Raw genomic sequence first — 21,229 nt, 5'->3', positions numbered from 1 at the left:
ATAAGAGCAAGGTTATTAGGTTCAGTAGTGTTGAGGGATGAGTTAACTAGGAAGTAAGTTTGAATGGAGAAAAACTGGAGGAAGTGAAGTGTTTTAGATATTTGGGAGTGGATTTAGCAGCAGATGGAACCATGGAAGCGGAAGTGAGTCACAGGGTGGGGGAGGGGGCGAAGGTTCTGCAAGTGTTAAAGAATGTGTGGAAGGTGAGAAGGACATCTCGGTGAGCAAAAATGGGTATGTTTGCAGGAATAGTGGTTCCAACAATGTTATATGGTTGCAAGGCATAGCCTGTAGATAGGATTGTGACGAGGAAGGTGGATGTGTTAGGAATTTAATGTTTGAGGACAATATGTGGTGTGAGGTGGGTCGATTAAGTAATGAAAGGGTATGAGAGATTTATTTATATTTATTATACTTTGTCGCTGTCTCCCACGTTAGCAAGGTAGTGCAAGGAAACAGATGAAAGAAATGGCCCAACTCACCCACATACACATCTATATACATACACGTCCACACACGCATATACATTTCATCATATACATACATACATGTACATACACATATACGTATATACATATGCACATAATTCATACTTGCGGCCTTTATTCATTCCCGTCGCCACCCCGCCTCACATGAAATGACAACCCCCTTCCCCCTCATGTGCGTGAGGTAGCGCTAGAAAAAGACAACAAAGGCCGCATTCATTCACACTCAGTCTCTAGCTGTCATGCATAATGGACCGAAACCACAGCTCCTTCCCTTTTAGAAAGTTATAATACAAGGAGGGGAGGGTTTCTAGCCCCCGCTCCTGTCCCCTTTAGTCGCCTTCTATGGCCCGTGGGGAATGCGTGGAAAGTATTCTTTCTCCCCTATCCCCAGGGATAAGAGATATTTGATAATAAAATGAGTGTGGTTAAGAGAGCAGAAGAGGGTGTGTTGAAATGGTTTGGACACATTTAGAGAATGAATAAGGAATGATTGACTAAGAGTATATATGTGTCAAAGGTGGTGGGAAGGAGGAGAAGCAGGAGACCAAATTGGAGGTGGAAAGATGGAGTGAAAAAATTTTGAGCGATCGGGGCCTGAACATACAGGAGGGTGAAAGGTGTGCAAGGAATAGAGTGAATTGGAACGATGTGATATAATGGGGTCGTGTTCTGTCACTGTCACTGGGCATGTGAAGTGTCTGGGGTAAACCATGAAAAGTTTTGTAGGGCCTGGATGTGGAAAGGGAGCTGTGGTTTCAGTGCACTTCACATGACAGCTGAAGACTGAGTGTGAACTAATGTGGCCTTTGTTGTCTTTTCCTAGCGTTACCTCACACACACACGGGGGAGGGGGGGTGCCATTTTATGGGTGGCGGGGTGGCGATGGGAATGGATGAAGGCAGCAAGTATGACTATGTTCATGTGTATATATTTATATGTCTGTGTACGTGTATGTATGTATAATTTAAAATGTATAGGTATATGTGCGTGTGTGAGCGTTTATGTACATACATGTGTATGTGGGTGGGTTGGGCCATTCTTTCGTCTGTTTCCTTGCACTACCTTGCTAACATGGGAGACAGCGAATGGTATAATAAAATAAAAAGTATATTAATTTATTTATTTTGCTTTGTTGCTGTGGCCCAACCCACCCACATACACATGTATATACATACACGTCCACACATGCAAATATACATACCTATACATCTCAACGTCTACATATATATACACACACAGACATATACATATATACACATGTACATAATTCATAGTCTGCCTTAATTCATTTCCATTGCCACCCCGCCACACATGGAATAACAACCCCCTCCCCCCTCATGTGTGCAAGGTAGTGCTAGGAAAAGACAACAAAGGCCCCATTCGTCCACACTCAGTCTCTAGCTGTCATGTAATAATGCACCGAAACCACAGCTCCCTTTCCACATCCAGGCCCCACAGAAATTTCCATGGTTTACCCCAGATGCTTCACATGCCCTGGTTCAATCCATTGATAGCAAGTCAACCCCGGTATACTACATCGTTCCAATTCACCCTATTCCTTGCACACCTTTCACCCTCCTGTATGTTCAGGCCCCGACCACTCAAAATCTTTTTCACTCAATCTTTCCACCTCCAATTTGGTCTCCCACTTCTCCTCATTCCCTCCACCTCTGACACATATATCCTCTTGGTCAATCTTTCCTCACTCATTCTCTCCATGTGACCAAACCATTTCAAAATACCCTCTTCTGCTCTCTCAACCACACTCTTTTTATTACCACACATCTCTCTTAGCCTATTATTACTTACTCGATCAAACCACCTCACACCACATATTGTCCTCAAACATATCATTTCCAGCACATCCACCCTCCTCCACACAACTCTATCCATAGCCCACGCCTCGCAACCATACAACATTGTTGGAACCACTATTCCTTCAAACATACCCATTTTTGCTTTCCGAGATAATGTTCTCAACTTCCACACATTCTTCAAGGCTCCCAGAATTTTTGCCCCCTCCCCACCCTATGATTCACTTCTGCTTCCATGGTTCCATCTGCTGCCAAATCCACTCCCAGATATCTAAAACACTTCACTTCCTCCAGTTTTTCTCCATTCAAACTTACCTTTATTTTATCGATTTTATTAATGCTAATCGCTGTTTCCTGCATCTGTGAGGTAATGCAAAGAAACAGACAAAGAATGGCCCAACCAATCATATACACTTATATATACATAAATGCCCATACACGCACATATACATACATATATATTTCAACGTATACATACATACATACACAGACATTTACATATATACACATGTACATATTCATATTTGCTACCCTCATCCATTCCCGTCACCATCCCACCACACAGGAAATAGCACACACACACACACACCCAAGGAAGGTAGCGCCAGAAAAAAAAAAAAGGTCACATTCGTCCACACTCAATCTCTAGCTGTCATGTATAATGCACCCAAACCACAGCTCCTTTTCCACATCCACGCCCCGCACACCTTTTCATGGTTTACCCCAGACACTTCACATGCTTTGGTTCAATCCATTGGCAGCACATCAACCCCAGTATACCACTCTTTCCAATTCACTTTATTTCTTGCACTCCTTTCACCCTGCTGTATGTTCAGGCCCCAATTGCTCAAAATCTTTTACAGTACATCCTTCCACCTCCAATTTGGTCTCCTGCTTCCCTCCACCTTTGACACATATATCCTCTTTGTCAATCTTTCCTCACTCATTCTCTCCATCTATCCAAACCATTTCAACACACCCACTTCTGCCCTCTAAACCACACTTTTTTTTTATTACCGCACATCTCTCTTACCCTTACGTTACTTACTCAATCAAACCAACTCACACCACATATTGTTCTTAATCATTTCCAGCATATCCACCCTCCTTCTGCACAACCCTATCTATAGCCCTATCTATATGTATGGCTAAGGTAGGGGAGAAAGAATTCTATCTCTGTGTTCCCTGCATGTTGCAGAATGCAACTAAAGGGGGCTGGAAACCCTCACCTTCTTGTACTTCACTTTTTAAAGAGGAAACAGAAAGAGGCAGAGAGGGAGTGCTCATCCTCCTTGAAGGCTCAATGTGTGTAGCTCTAACCAAAATGAAAAGAGAGGAGAGATAAGTTGTATGTTTGAGGAAACAAACCTGGATGTTCTGGTTCTGAGTGAAACAAAAGTCAGTGGTAAAGGGGAAGAAAGTTTTGGAAATGTCTTTGAATAAAGTCAGGGGTTGGTAATTGAATAAGAGCTAAAAAAGGAGTAGCACTACTTCTGAAGTTTCCACTGTTTTATGAATTCACAGCTTTGAATTTGTGTCTGTATGAGCACAGAACTTGGAAATATCCTGCTGACCAATTAACAGGAAATTTACAGATGGCCTTGTTTTGCACATAATTTCTGCTGTCACTCGTTTGTAAATACATTAATGGAAGTCTGTAGACAACAGAATTGAAGGCACTTGATGTTAAATCCATAAGGTGATGCCTAGTAATCTGAGTATATCTTTTGATATATTTCTTTTCTATCTTACAGAACTGTGTAGAAAAAATAGTTTTCTTAGATTTTTTGATGATTTCAGGATTTGTAGGATTAGGTGGTGTGCTGGGTGTAAAAGAAGTGATGCAGCAACAGGTGGCCCTAATGAGACAGTTCCTGGACAGTCAACAGGCACTGTACCATGCCTACACTGCCACTCTTACTTCTTCATATCATTATACTTCTCTCCGAAACACAGAAAAGGTATGCCTTTTTCATTTTAATTCTTGGAGCATATACTACTTCACTGGCGAGTTTATTCCAAACATCCACCAACCTAACACTAAATTATTGCTTCTTAACATCCTTTTGTATTAGCTTTTTATTCACCTTTTGTTATGCTGCATCCATGTGATTTAGAAACTTGAAGGATGTTTTTAGAACCCTCCTCTCTTTCTCCTCTTACCCTTGGTGGACAGCTTCATTGTAACTGAATTCCTTTAATTCTGGTACCATCTTAGTTGCTCTTCTCTGTACCCTCTCAATCAGATCTTTGTGCTTCTTTAGGTGTGGTAACCAGACTTATGAGGTTTGATAAATGTAGGTACAGTAGGGTTGAGGGTCAAGGCAATTGGGAGGTTAGTTTGAATGGAGAAAAACTGGAGGAAGTAAAGTGTTTTAGATATCTGGGAGTGGATCTGGCAGCGGATGGAACCATGGAAGCGGAAGTGAATCATAGGGTGGGGGAGGGGGCGAAAATTCTGGGAGCCTTGAGGAATGTGTGGAAGTCGAGAACATTATCTCGGAAAGCAAAAATGGGTATGTTTGAAGGAATAGTGGTTCCAACAATGTTGTATGGTTGCGAGGCGTGGGCTATGGATAGAGTTGTGCGCAGGAGGATGGATGTGCTGGAAATGAGATGTTTGAGGACAATGTGTGGTGTGAGGTGGTTTGATCGAGTAAGTAATGTAAGGGTAAGAGAGATGTGTGGAAATAAAAAGAGCGTGGTTGAGAGAGCAGAAGAGGGTGTTTTGAAATGGTTTGGGCACATGGAGAGAATGAGTGAGGAAAGATTGACCAAGAGGATATATGTGTCGGAGGTGGAGGGAACGAGGAGAAGTGGGAGACCAAATTGGAGGTGGAAAGATGGAGTGAAAAAGATTTTGTGTGATCAGGGCCTGAACATGCAGGAGGGTGAAAGGAGGGCAAGGAATAGAGTGAATTGGATCGATGTGGTATACCGGGGTTGACGTGCTGTCAGTGGATTGAATCAGGGCATGTGAAGCGTCTGGGGTAAACCATGGAAAGTTGTGTGGGGCCTGGATGTGGAAAGGGAGCTGTGGTTTCGGGCATTATTGCGTGGCAGTTAGAGACTGAGTGTGAACGAATGGGGCCTTTGTTGTCTTTTCCTAGTGCTACCTCGCACACATGAGGGGGGAGGGGGATGGTATTCCATGTGTGGCGAGGTGGCGATGGGAGTGAATGGGGTCAGACAGTGTCAATTGTGTGCATGGGTATATATGTATGTGTCTGTGTATGTATATATATGTGTACATTGAGATGTATAGGTATGTATATTTGCGTGTGTGGACGTGTGTGTGTGTATACATTGTGTATGGGGGTGGGTTGGGCCATTTTTTTCGTCTGTTTCCTTGTGCTACCTCGCAAACGCGGGAGACAGCGACAAAGCAAAATAAATATAAAAAAATAATTTTATGAACAAGTCCTTGTCCATATATTTTGAATGCGCATCTTATATTTGCCAATGGTCAGTTTGCCTATTCCACAATTCTTTTAACATGTAGCTTTGATGATAAATAAGGCACAATGTCGAACCCTACATCTCTTTTGCATGTACATTTCTATAATCTCTTTTTCTCACAGGGTAATAATCACACCAAGGCCTTCTTTTGCTTTGTTCCATCCCTGTCACCTTGCAATTACCTGAACTGAATCTTTTTTTTTTTCAATTATCATACTTTGTCACTGTCTCGTGCGTTAGTGAGGTAGTGCAAGGAAACAGACAAAAGAATGGCCAAACCCACCCACATACAAATGTATATACATACATGCCCACATACGCATATATACATACCTATACATTTCAACGTATACATACACAGACATACATAAATACACATGTACATATACGTGCTGCCCTCAACCATTTCCGTCGTCAACCCACCACACATGAACTGGCACCCCCTCCCCCCGCATGTGTGCGAGGTAGCATTAGGAAAAGACAACAAAGGCCACTGAATTTTATCTTCCATTTATCTGACCACCTTTGGAGTTTGTCCAGGTCCCCCAGTAGGCTAATGCAATAATCATTCTTTATATCACATTTAGATATGAATCCAATCCACCTGGCAAGTCAGTTACATAACACCAAGAACAGCAGTAGTCCTAAGACCATGCCCTGCTCCACACCAATTGTAACCCAACCCACTTCAAAGATGCACCATTTACCTGTGTTCCTGGCCCCTTCCGATAAGGTAGTCATCTATCCAATGAAGGAGCCCCTCCCTTGTTCCTGCCTGCAGATCTAGCTTTTCAATCAGCTTTCAGTGAGGAACCATGTTGAAGGTTTTCTGGTAGTCCAAAAGTGCAGTCACCCAACCTTCTCTTTGATCTGAGTTGGAGCCCATCCTGTCACAGAAGTCTAGGAGATTGTTAATGCACGTCTTCCTTTCTTTCCCAAAAACCGTCGTCTCCCAGTCAGAAACTTTCTCCTTTGCAAATAGTCATTCACTTGCTTTCTGATTATCTTTTCCAAAGTTTCACAAACCACACTTGTTATTTAGATGCCTTTAGTGCTCTGCAGTTTCCCAATCCCCTTTCCCACATCTTTGGAACAACAGCTCCTACTAATGAGTTGCTTTTTCAAGTGGTCTAGCAAGTGCCAATGCACATTCTTTCAGCACATATGGAGAGGCTTTCTTCAGGGCTATATATATAATGGATTTAGTGGTCATAATAAACTGGTTATATTATGTTGTAAATCGTTGTACATTCCAAGACCTCACTTCCTTCCACCTTGGTAATGCAGGTGCATTATTGTCCTCCATAGTGAAAGCACTTTTGATCTTATTTTTCAACTCTTCACGTGTGCAAGAGGGTAGATTGTGTAACAAATAATAGTGTAAGAGAGAAGTTTGGTAGTAAGCTGAATGGGATGTGCAGAAATGGTTTGGAAATTATGACAAGATGAGTGAAAGGGGACTGATTAAAAGAATATATGTGTCAGAAATGGAGGGGACAAGGAGAAGGGGAGACCAAATTGGAGATCAATGAATGGATTGAAAGTCTGTGAGTTACTAGGGACTAAGCATGCAGAGAGTGAGAGCTATGCAAGGGATAGAAAGAACTGGAGCATATGAAGTGGTCTTAGGAAGCCATGGAGGATCTTTGGGGCTTAGCTGTGGATAGGAGGCTCTATTTTTGTTGCATTATAACTGACAGCCAGAGAATAGATTTAAGCAAAATGAAACTAGTCTTTGTCTCTTTGCAACACTACCTTGCTGCTTTGAAAATGGCAAACATGAAAAAGAAAAAAATCTTGTATTGGCCTAATTTTTTTTGCTCTGCCATTCATCTTCATTCCTACATTTCTCACTGACACTAAAATGCATAAATTAGTTGGTATTGCTCCTTTGTAAAAAGACTTACAAAGATGGGTCAATGGAAAGCCAGTATGAGTCCTGGAAGTTTGTGGATCACAATCATTTCAGTTTGTAGGTGGAGGGGGATATTAATTAGTTATGTTTCCATACATGTGAGGCTGTAATTATATTATTCTTTTATTATTATACGTTGTCGCAGTCTCCCGCGTTAGCGAGGTAGTGCAAGGAAATAGACGAAAGAAAGGCCCAACCCACCCACATACACATGTATAAACATACACATCCACACACACACATATACATACCTATACATTTCAACGTATACATATGTATACATACATAGACATATACATATATACACATGTACATAATTCATACTTGCTGCCTTTATTCATTCCCATCACCACCCCACCACACGATAACCCCCTCTACCCACATGCGCGTGAGGAAGCACTAGGAAAAGACAACGAAGGCCACATTTGTTCACACTCATCTCTAGCTGTCATGTATAATGCACCGAAACCACAGCTCCCTTTCCACATCTAGGCCCCACAAAACTTTCCGTGGTTTACCCCAGATGCTTCACATGCCCCAGTTCAATCTATTGACAGCAGTCGACCCCAGTATACCACATCATTCCAATTCACTCTATTCCTTACACTCCTTTCACCCTCCTGCATGTTCAGGCCCCGATTGCTCAAAATTTTTTTCACTCCATCCTGCCACCTCCAATTTGGTCTCACACTTCTCCTCGTTCCCTCCCCCTCTGACACATATATCCTCTTTGTCAATCTTTCCTCACTCATTCTCTCCATGTCACCAAACCATTTCAAAACACCCTCTTCTGCTCTCTCAACCACACTCTTTTTATTACCACACATCTCTCTTCCCCTTTCATTACTTACTCAATCAAACCACCTCACACCACATATTTAACTCAAACATCTCATTTCCAACACATAAACCCTCTTCCACACAACCCTATCTATAGCCCATGCCTTGCACCAATATAACATTGTTGGAACCACTATTCCTTTAAACACCCATTTTTGCTTTCCAAGATAATGTTCTCACCTTCCACACATTCTTCAACGCTCCGAGAACTTTCACTCCCTCCCCATCCTGTGACTCACTTCCGCTTCCGTAGTTCCATTCGCTGCCAAATCCACTCCCAGATATCTAAAACATTTCACTTCCTCCAGTTTTTCTCCATTCAAACTTACCTCCCAATTAACTTGTCCCTCAACCCTACTGTAAATAATAACCTTCCTCTTATTCATATTTCCTCTTAGCTTTTCTTTTACGCACTTTACCAAACTCAGTCACCAGCTTCTGCAGTTTCTCACACGAATCAGCCACCAGCGCTGTATCATCAGCAAACAACAACTGACTCTCTTCCCAAGCCCTCTCATCCGCAACAGACTGCATACTTGCCCCTCTCTCCAAAACTCTTGCATTCACCTCCCTAACAACCTCATCCATAAACAAATCAAATAACCATGGAGACATCACACCCCTGCCGCAAACTGACATTCACTGGGAACCAATCACTTTCCTCTCTTCCTACTCGTACACATGCCTTACATCCTCGATAAAAACTTTTCAATGCTTCTAGCAACTTGCCTCCCACACCATATATTCTTAATACCTTCTACAGAGTATCTCTATCAACTCTATCATATGCCTTCTCCAGGTCCATAAATACTTCATACAAATCCATTTGCTTTTCTAAGTATTTCTCACATACATTTTTCAAAGCAAACACATGATCCACACATCCTCTGCCACTTCTGAAACAACACTGCTCTTCCCCAGTCTGATACTCTGTACATGTGAATCTGTTAATGTCATATAAATCTAAATGCAGCATATTACATCATTGCAACATATGTAAACAAAAAAATGGCATGAAACGGATGGATATTTAAGGAGCAGAGGACACATGGTGAACCAACTGTGTTTATATTCATAATGTAAGATTGCTCACTGATGGCACCAAACAGAAGCTTGGTGAACTGGAGGATTCTGGGATGCTTGCTAAAAGTGCAGCAAAATGAAATGTTTTTGAAAGGGGCAGAGAAAATAGAAATTTTATAGATAAGGGAAAATTATTTTGTATGGATATATCTGAATTTCATGCTCTTAAGCTTCTGTCTGTAGGTGAAAATGCAAGTTTTGAAGACTGAAAACCATTTTTGTGTTGCTGGCAGAGCCATATGAGCAGAGAGATTATATTTAATCATCCCACCCTTTCCCTCTTTCTTTTTGAAAAAAAAAATGTCTTGATTTTAGTCAGTAATGGTCCTAGATACAGACACAAGTAGTCTGGCAGTATGTAGATGTGGATGGTAGTTTAGCACCACCCAACATCCTTGCCATGACATTATAAGCTTGCCCACGTTGCTGTATGGCCATTGACTTGTGAATGAGCATCTTCCAGCCTTATATGTTTCATGATGGAAACAGGGGATGAATTCTCTAAGCTATACTTTATCTTGGAGGTAAAAGGGTCTTTCAACCTTCCACTGAGCTTTTGCTTTTTGATGTCCATAGGGTTATGCCTTTGGAGAAGGGGTTTTTCATCCTTCAAACTTTCATTTATTTCTAAAGCTAATTTTGCAGATTTGAGATATGAAAATAACTCCGTTTCCTTTGGTAGCAAAAACTTTGTGATTTTTTTCTGACCAATTTTTAATCTTTCAGTAATCATATTATCTTAACATCACTGGAGTTGGGACTTAAAGATATCAGACCTGAATTCCAGGATCTCCATGATAAATAGATAGTTTTCTTTGTGCGAAGTAAGAAAGCAAAGATTTTTTTCAAATGTCTTGAGCTAATCACTCATGTTTAAGGCAAAGATTAGGTACTTTCCCTCTGATGATACCATCACTATAGTACACAGCATGATCAAATGTTGTTTGTGTTGCTGTAAAAATTAATGAACATGTGTTTTCACTTTGACAATGACATTTGTGGAAAAGTATTATTTTGTTACTATATTTAAATGCCGTTTCCTGCATCAGTGAGGTAGCATTAGGAAACAGAAGAAGAATGGCCCATCCACTCATACACACACACACACACACAAACACACACACACATATCTTTATCTATTCATTATTATTATACTTTGTCGCTGTCTCTCGTGTTAGCAAGGTAGCGCAAGGAAACAGATGAAAGAATGGCCCATCCCACCCACATACACATGTATACACATACATGTCCACACATACACATATACATACCTATACATTTCAACGTATACGTACATATATATACACAGACATGTACATATATACACATGTACGTAATTCATACTTGCTGCTCATGAAATGACAACCCCCCTCTCCCCACATGCGCACGAGCCAGCGCTAGGAAAAGACAACAAAAGCCACATTGGTTTACCCCAGATGCTTCATATGCCCTGGTTCAATTAATTGACAGCTTATCCACCCCGATATACCACATCGTTCCAATTCACTCTATTCCTTGCACACCTTTCACCCCCCTGCATATTCAGGCCCGATCGCTCAAAATCTTTTTCACTCCATCCTTCCACCTCCAATTTGGTCTCCCACTTCTCCTCGTTCCCTCCACCTCTGACACATATATCCTCTTGGTCAATTTTTCCTCACTCATTCTCTACATGTGACCTAACCATTTCAATACACCCTTTTCTGCTCTCTCAATCACACTCTTTTTATTACCACACATCTCTCTTACCCTTTCATTACTTACTCGATCAAACCACATCACACCACTTATTGTCCTCAAACATCTCATTTCCAACACATCTACCCTCCTCCGCACAACCCTATCTATCATCCATGCCTCACAATGATATAACAGTGTTGGAACCACTAATCCTTCAAACATACCCATTTTTGCTTTCCAAGACAACGTTCTTGCCTACCACACATTCTTCAACACTCCCAGAACCTTCGCCCCCTCACCCATCCTGTGGCTCACTTCTGCTTCCATGGTTCTATCTGCTGCCAAATCAATTCCCAGATATCTAAAACACTTCACTTCCTCCAATTTTTCTCCATTCAAACTTACCTCCCAACTTACTTGTCCCTCAACCCTAATGAAACTAATAACCTTGCTCTTATTCATATTTACTCTAAGCTTTCTTCTTTCACACTTTACCAAACTCAGTCACCAACTTCTGCAGTTTCTCACCCGAATCAGCCACCAGTGCTGTATCATCAGTGAACAACAACTGACTCACTTCCCAAGCCCTGTCTTCCATAACAGACTGCATACTTGCCCCTCTCTCCAAAACTCTTGCAGAGGAGGGTGGATGTGCTGGAAATGAGATGTTTGAGGACAATATGTGGTGTAAGGTGGTTTGATCGAGTAAGCAGTGATAGGGTAAGAGAGATGTGTGGTAGTAAAAAGAGTGTGGTTGAGAGAGCAGAAGAGGGTGTTTTGACACATATATCCTCTTTGTCAATCTTTCCTCACTCACTCTCTCCATCTATCCAAACCATTTCAACACACCCACTTCTGCTCTCTAAACCATACTTGTTTTTTATTACCACACATCTCTCTTACCCTTACGTTACTTACTCAATCAAACCAACTCACTCAACATATTGTTCTTAATCATTTCCAGCATATCCACCCTCCTTCTGCACAACCCTATCTATAGCCCTATCTATATGTATGGCTAAGGTAGGGGAGAAAGAATTCTACCTCTGTGTTCCCTGCATGTTGCAGAATGCAACTAAAGGGGGCTGGAAACCCTCACCTTCTTGTACTTCACTTTTTAAAGAGGAAACAGAAGGAGGCAGAGAGGGAGTGCTCATCCTCCTTGAAGGCTTATTGTGTGTAGCTCTAACCAAAATGAAAAGAGAGGAGAGATAAGTCGTATGTTTGAGGAAACAAACCTGGATGTTCTGGCTCTGAGTGAAACAAAACTCAGTGGTAAGGGGGAAGAAAGGTTTGGAAATGTCTTTGAATAAAGTCAGAGGTTGGTAAGAGAACAAGAGCTAAAAAAGGAGTGTGTGATAGAGGGTGAAGAAGTAAATTCTAGACTGATATGGGTAAAACTGAAAGTGGATGGCGAGAGGTGGGTGATTATTGGTGTTTATGCATCTGGCCATAAGAAGAAAGATTATGAAAGTCAAGTGTTTTTGGAGAAGTTAAGTGATTATGTCAACAGTTTTGGTGCACAAGACTAAGTTTTAGTGATGAGTGATTCGAATGTGAAGGTAAGTAATGTGGCAGTTAAATGTATAAATGGTGTGCATGGGGTATTCAGTTATAATTGGAAATGGTGAACAGCTTGTGGAGTTGTGTGCTGAAAAATGACTGGTGACTGGAAATACCTGGTTTACAAAGACATATATACACAAGTGTACATGAGTAGGAGAGATGGTCAACGGGCATTATTATATTGTATATTAATTAATTGGGATGTAAAAGAGAGACTTTTAGATGTAAATGTGCTGAGAGGAGCACCTGGTGGAATATCTGATCACTGTATTGTGGAGGTGAAGATTTGTAGAGGTTTTCAAAAAAAGAGGAAACATCGTCGGGAGAAGAGAATGGTGAGAGTAAGTGAGCATGGAAAGAAGACTTGTGTGAAGATATACCAGAAGAGAATTAGGGTAGAATGGCAAAAGATGAAAGCAGATGATGTGAGAGGAGTGGATGAGGAATTAGAGGTATTTAGAGAAGCAGTGATGGCATGCAAAAGGAGGGAGGTGGGCAGATTAGAAAGGGTAGTGAGTAGTGGTTGGTAGTGAAACAGAAAGAAGAAACATTTAGGTGGTACTTACTGGGAAGAAGTGCAGATGATTGGGAGATGTAAAAGAGAATGTGGCAGCAAGTTGAAAAAGAGGGAAATAAGAGTTGGGGTGAGAGAGAGGGAAAATGAGAGTTGGGGTGAGAGAGTATCATTTAACTTTAGGGTTTGTAGGATATACAAGATAAATATTTTCTTATAGCTTATGTAAAACCAGATATTTCTATAACCTGGCACCACTTAGGTCTTAAGGTTGCCATCAGAGGGAGGTTCAACTTGTAGAATGAAATCAAGCTAGGAAAAAACTATATTCAATATTTTTTTTTTTTTTTTTTTTTTTTTTTTATACTTTGTCGCTGTCTCCCGCGTTTGCGAGGTAGCGCAAGGAAACAGATGAAAGAAATGGCCCAACCCCCCCCATACACATGTACATACACACGTCCACACACACAAATATACATACCTACACAGCTTTCCATGGTTTACCCCGGACGCTTCACATGCCTTGATTCAATCCACTGACAGCACGTCAACCCCTGTATACCACATCGCTCCAATTCACTCTATTCCTTGCCCTCCTTTCACCCTCCTGCATGTTCAGGCCCCGATCACACAAAATCTTTTTCACTCCATCTTTCCACCTCCAATTTGGTCTCCCTCTTCTCCTCGTTCCCTCCACCTCCGACACATATATCCTCTTGGTCAATCTTTCCTCACTCATTCTCTCCATGTGCCCAAACCATTTTAAAACACCCTCTTCTGCTCTCTCAACCACGCTCTTTTTATTTCCACACATCTCTCTTACCCTTACGTTACTTACTCGATCAAACCACCTCACACCACACATTGTCCTCAAACATCTCATTTCCAGCACATCCATCCTCCTGCGCACAACTCTATCCATAGCCCACGCCTCGCAACCATACAACATTGTTGAAACTACTATTCCTTCAAACATACCCATTTTTGCTTTCCGGGATAATGTTCTCGACTTCCACACATTTTTCAAGGCTCCCAAAATTTTCGCCCCCTCCCCCACCCTATGATCCACTTCCGCTTCCATGGTTCCATCCGCTGACAGATCCACTCCCAGATATCTAAAACACTTCACTTCCTCCAGTTTTTCACCATTCAAACTCACCTCCCAATTGACTTGACCCTCAACCCTACTGTACCTAATAACCTTGCTCTTATTCACATTTACTCTTAACTTTCTTCTTCCACACACTTTACCAAACTCCGTCACCAGCTTCTGCAGTTTCTCACATGAATCCGCCACCAGCGCTGTATCATCAGCGAACAACAACTGACTCACTTCCCAAGCTCTCTCATCCCCAACAGACTTCATACTTGCCCCTCTTTCCAAGACTCTTGCATTTACCTCCCTAACAACCCCATCCATAAACAAATTAAACAACCATGGAGACATCACACACCCCTGCCGCAAACCTACATTCACTGAGAACCAATCACTTTCCTCTCTTCCTACACGTACACATGCCTTACATCCTCGATAAAAACTTTTCACTGCTTCTAACAACTTGCCTCCCACACCATATATTCTTAATACCTTCCACAGAGCATCTCTATCAACTCTATCATATGCCTTCTCCAGATCCATAAATGCTACATACAAATCCATTTGCTTTTCTAAGTATTTCTCACATACATTCTTCAAAGCAAACACCTGATCCACACATCCTCTACCACTTCTGAAACCACACTGCTCTTCCCCAATCTGATGCTCTGTACATGCCTTCACCCTTTCAATCAATACCCTCCCATATAATTTACCAGGAATACTCAACAAACTTATACCTCTGTAATTTGAGCACTCACTCTTATCCCCTTTGCCTTTGTACAATGGCACTATGCACGCATTCCGCCAATCCTCAGGCACCTCACCATGAGTCATACATACATTAAATAACCTTACCAACCAGTCAACAATACAGTCACCCCCTTTTTTAATAAATTCCACTGCAATACCATCCAAACCTGCTGCCTTGCCGGCTTTCATCTTCCGCAAAGCTTTTACTACCTCTTCTCTGTTTACCAAATCATTTTCCCTAACCCTCTCACTTTGCACACCACCTCGACCCAAACACCCTATATCTGCTACTCTGTCATCAGACACATTCAACAAACCTTCAAAATACTCATTCCATCTCCTTCTCACATCACCACTACTTGTTATCACCTCCCCATTTACGCCCTTCACTGAAGTTCCCATTTTGTATATATTCAATATATACTTACATATATCTCGAGCATGCATTCTGCCAGCACCATCTCTTAACAACAAAGAGGAAAGTGTACTACTTTTCTGGGTGTTATTCTCTGTAGAGTTTAATATAGTATAAACATATATTGTAAAGGAAAATAATCTTTTCCCCTCTATGTGAGAGAAATTTCTGAGGAATTGCAGTTTTAGGACTAAAAGGCAAGTTTTCCATTTCCCCTCTTTTTACTTCTCCATAATGTAGGCCTTCTTACTTTTGATGAAGTCTTTGTCCTTGACTGGAACATACATGACAGTATAAACATGCTAACCTCCTAAACATGCTATCTTCCAATGAAGAAACTACTACTCTCAGGATATGAAATCTGGAGCAAGATAGAAGAAGGATCATTCTTAAGATAAAAGCACGGTATTACTAATAGGAATTCCCTCAGATCTTACCATGCAAAACTGATGAAAACAAGAATTGGGCATTTGTAAATATGAAGTTTCAATTCATACTGTCTCCCACGTTAGCAAGGTAGCGCAAGGAAACAGACGAAAGAATGGCCCCAGCCACCAACATTCATATGTATATACATACACGTCCACACAGGCAAATACACATACCTATACATCTCAAATGATTTGGTAAACAGAGAAGAGGTAGTAAAAGCTTTGCGAAAGATGAAAGCCGGCAAGGCAGCAGGTTTGGATGGTATTGCAGTGGAATTTATTAAAAAAGGGGGTGACTGTATTGTTGACTGGTTGGTAAGGTTATTTAATGTATGTATGACTCATGGTGAGGTGCCTGAGGATTGGCGGAATGCGTGCATAGTGCCATTGTACAAAGGCAAAGGGGATAAGAGTGAGTGCTCAAATTACAGAGGTATAAGTTTGTTGAGTATTCCTGGTAAATTATATGGGAGGGTATTGATTGAGAGGGTGAAGGCATGTACAGAGCATCAGATTGGGGAAGAGCAGTGCGGTTTCAGAAGTGGTAGAGGATGTGTGGATCAGGTGTTTGCTTTGAAGAATGTATGTGAGAAATACTTAGAAAAGCAAATGGATTTGTATGTAGCATTTATGGATCTGGAGAAGGCATATGATAGAGTTGATAGAGATGCTCTGTGGAAGGTATTAAGAATATATGGTGTGGGAGGCAAGTTGTTAGAAGCAGTGAAAAGTTTTTATCGAGGATGTAAGGCATGTGTACGTGTAGGAAGAGAGGAAAGTGATTGGTTCTCAGTGAATGTAGGTTTGCGGCAGGGGTGTGTGATGTCTCCATGGTTGTTTAATTTGTTTATGGATGGGGTTGTTAGGGAGGTAAATGCAAGAGTCCTGGAAAGAGGGGCAAGTATGAAGTCTGTTGGGGATGAGAGAGCTTGGGAAGTGAGTCAGTTGTTGTTCGCTGATGATACAGCGCTGGTGGCTGATTCATGTGAGAAACTGCAGAAGCTGGTGACTGAGTTTGGTAAAGTGTGTGGAAGAAGAAAGTTAAGAGTAAATGTGAATAAGAGCAAGGTTATTAGGTACAGTAGGGTTGAGGGTCAAGTCAATTGGGAGGTGAGTTTGAATGGAGAAAAACTGGAGGAAGTGAAGTGTTTTAGATATCTGGGAGTGGATCTGGCAGCGGATGGAACCATGGAAGCGGAAGTGGATCATAGGGTGGGGGAGGGGGCGAAAATTTTGGGAGCCTTGAAAAATGTGTGGAAGTCGAGAACATTATCTCGGAAAGCAAAAATGGGTATGTTTGAAGGAATAGTGGTTCCAACAATGTTGTATGGTTGCGAGGCGTGGGCTATGGATAGAGTTGTGCGCAGGAGGATGGATGTGCTGGAAATGAGATGTTTGAGGACAATCTGTGGTGTGAGGTGGTTTGATCGAGTAAGTAACGTAAGGGTAAGAGAGATGTGTGGAAATAAAAAGAGCGTGGTTGAGAGAGCAGAAGAGGGTGTTTTGAAATGGTTTGGGCACATGGAGAGAATGAGTGAGGAAAGATTGACCAAGAGGATATATGTGTCGGAGGTGGAGGGAACGAGGAGAAGAGGGAGACCAAATTGGAGGTGGAAAGATGGAGTGAAAAAGATTTTGTGTGATCGGGGCCTGAACATGCAGGAGGGTGAAAGGAGGGCAAGGAATAGAGGGAATTGGAGCGATGTGGTATACAGGGGTTGACGTGCTGTCAGTGGATTGAATCAAGGCATGTGAAGCGTCTGGGGTAAACCATGGAAAGCTGTGTAGGTATGTATATTTGCGTGTGTGGACGTGTGTATGTACATGTGTATGGGGGGGGGGGTTGGGCCATTTCTTTCGTCTGTTTCCTTGCGCTACCTCGCAAACGCGGGAGACAGCGACAAAGTATAAAAAAAAAAAAAAAAAAAATATATATATATATATATATATATATATATATATATATATATATATATATATATATACACACACACAGACATATACATATATACACATGTACATAATTCATATTGTCTGCCTTTAATCATATCCATCGCCACCCCGCCACACATGAAATAAAAATCCCCTCCCCTCTCATGTGTGTGCGGTAGCACTAGGAAAAGACAACAAAGGCCACATTCATTCACATTCAGTCTCTAGCTGTCACGTATAATGCACCGAAACCACAGCTCCCTTTCCACATCCAGGCCCCACAGAACCTTTCCATGGTTTACCCCAGACGCTTCACGTGCCCTGGTTCAATCCATTGACAGCATGTCGACCCCGGTCTACCAAATTGTTTCAATTCACCCTATTTCTTGCATGCCTTTCACCCTCCTCTATGTTCAGGCCCCAATCACTTAAAATCTTTTTCACTCCATCTTTCCACCTCCAATTTGGTCTCCCACTTCTCCTCATTCATTCCACCTCTGACACATATATCCTCTTTGTCAATCTTTCCTCACTCATTCTCTCCATGTGACCAAACCATTTCAAAACACCCTCTTCTGCTCTTTCAACCACACTCTTTTTATTACAACACATCTCTCTTACCCTATTATTACTTACTCGATCAAACCACCTCACACCACATATTGTCCTAAAACATCTCATTTCCAGCACATCCACCCTCCTCCGCACAACTTTATCGATAGCCCACACCTCGCAACCATATAACATTGTTGGAACCACGATTCCTTCAAATATACCCATTTTTGCTTTCCGAGATAATGTTCTCGACTTCCACACATTCTTCAACGCTCCCAGAACTTTCACCCCCTCCCTCACCCTATGATTCACTTCCGCTTCCATGGTCCCATCCACTGCTAAATCCACTCCCAGATATCTAAAACACTTCACTTCCTCCAGTTTTTCTCCATTCAAACTTACCTCCCAGTTGGCTTGACCCTCAACCCAACTGTACCTAATAACCTTGCTCTTATTCACATTTACTCTCGGCTTTCTTCTTTCACACACTTTACCAAACTAAGTCACCAGCTTCTGCAGTTTCTCACACGAATCAGCCACCAGCACTGTATAATCAGCGAACAACAACTGACTCACTTTCCAAGCTCTTTCATCCACAACAGACTACATACTTGCCCCTCTTTCCATATCTCTTGCATTCACCTCCCTAACAACCCCATCCAAAAACAAATTAAACAACCATAGAGACATCACACACCCCTCCCACAAACCAACACTCACTGAGAACCAATCAATTTCCTCTCTTCCTACACGTACACAAGCCTTACATCCAGGATACAAACTTTTCACTGCTTCTAACTACTTGCCTCCCACACCATTTATTCTTAATACCTTCCACAGAGCATCTCTATCAACTCTATCATATGCCTTCTCCAGATCCATAAATGCTACATACAAATCCATTTGCTTTTCTAAGTATTTCTCACATACATTCTTCATAGCAAACACCTGATCCACACATCCTCTACCACTTCTGAAACCACACTGCTCTTCCCCAATCTGATGCTCTGTACATACCTTCACCCTCTCAATCAATACCCTCCCATATAATTTACCAGGAATACTCAACAAACTTATTATTTATTTTATTATACTTTGTCGCTGTCTCCCGCGTTTGCGAGGTAGCGCAAGGAAACAGACGAAAGAAATGGCCCAACCCCCCCCCCCCATACACATGTATATACATACGTCCACACACGCAAATATACATACCTACACAGCTTTCCATGCTTTACCCCAGACGCTTCACATGCCTTGATTCAATCCACTGACAGCACGTCAACCCCGGTATACCACATCGCTCCAAATCACTCTATTCCTTGCCCTCCTTTCACCCTCCTGCATGTTCAGGCCCCGATCACACAAAATCTTTTTCACTCCATCTTTCCACCTCCAATTTGGTCTCCCTCTTCTCCTCGTTCCCTCCACCTCCGGAACATATATCCTCTTGGTCAATCTTTCCTCACTCATTCTCTCCATGTGCCCAAACCACTTCAAAACACCCTCTTCTGCTCTCTCAACCACGCTCTTTTTATTTCCACACATCTCTCTTACCCTTACGTTACTCACTCGATCAAACCACCTCACACCACACATTGTCCTCAAACATCTCATTTCCAGCACATCCATCCTCCTGCGCACAACTCTATCCATAGTCCACGCCTCGCAACCATACAACATTGTTGAAACCACTATTCCTTCAAACATACCCATTTTTGCTTTCCGAGATAATGTTCTCGACTTCCACACATTCTTCAAGGCCCGCAGAATTTTCGCCCCCTCCCCCACCCTATGATCCACTTCTGCTTCCATGGTTCCATTCGCTGCCAGATCCACTCCCAGATATCTAAAACACTCCACTTCCTCCAGTTTTTCTCCATTCAAACTCACCTCCCAATTGACTTGACCCTCAACCCGACTGTACCTAATAACCTTGCTCTTATTCACATTTACTCTTAACTTTCTTCTTCCACACACTTTACCGAACTCAGTCACCAGCTTCTGCAGTTTCTCACATGAATCAGCCACCAGCGCTGTATCATCAGCGAACAGCAACTGACTCACTTCCCAAGCTCTCTCATCCCCAACAGACTTCATACTTGCCCCTCTTTCCAAAACTCTTGCATTTACCTCCCTAACAACCCCATCCATAAACAAATTAAACAACCATGGAGACATCACACACCCCTGCCGCAAACCTACATTCACTGAGAACCAATCACTTTCCTCTCTTCCTACACGTACACATGCCTTACATCCTCGATAAAAACTTTTCACTGCTTCTAACAACTTTCCTCCCACACCATATATTCTTAATACCTTCCACAGAGCATCTCTATCAACTCTATCATATGCCTTCTCCAGATCCATAAATGGTACATACAAATCCATATATACATATATACACACATATACATATATATATACATATATATACACACACACATATATATATATATATATATACACATACACACATATATATACATATATGTTGGAAAGGATCACAATTTTGCGCGTGATCTAGATATTTCCCCGTGGACTTATAGGAACATATATACACATATATATATATATATATATATATATATATATACATATACACACATATACATACATATACATACACATATACATTTTTTTTTTTTTTTTTTATACTTTGTCGCTGTCTCCCGCGTTTGCGAGGTA

General features: G+C 41.7%; 1 protein-coding gene across 7 annotated transcripts in view; it reads left to right on the top strand.

Moving 5' to 3' along the window:
- LOC139759050 (uncharacterized) overlaps nucleotides 1–21,229 on the top strand; it is a 176,247-nt gene that overhangs the window by 130,771 nt on the left and 24,247 nt on the right. For 6 of the 7 annotated variants that reach the window (XM_071680961.1, XM_071680960.1, XM_071680962.1 and 3 more), the window contains one exon: nucleotides 4,103–4,263. The exons of the other annotated variant lie outside the window; for it this stretch is intronic. In XM_071680961.1, the coding sequence (XP_071537062.1) occupies nucleotides 4,103–4,263 (161 nt within the window). The remainder of the gene's footprint in view (nucleotides 1–4,102; nucleotides 4,264–21,229) is intronic. 7 annotated transcript variants of the gene reach the window in all.

The sequence above is a fragment of the Panulirus ornatus genome, chromosome 32 (genome assembly GCF_036320965.1).
Source record: "Panulirus ornatus isolate Po-2019 chromosome 32, ASM3632096v1, whole genome shotgun sequence".
Taxonomy (NCBI): Eukaryota; Metazoa; Arthropoda; class Malacostraca; order Decapoda; family Palinuridae; genus Panulirus; species Panulirus ornatus.
Note: the sequence above shows the minus strand (reverse complement) of the source record. Positions and strands in the feature narration are given on the sequence as shown.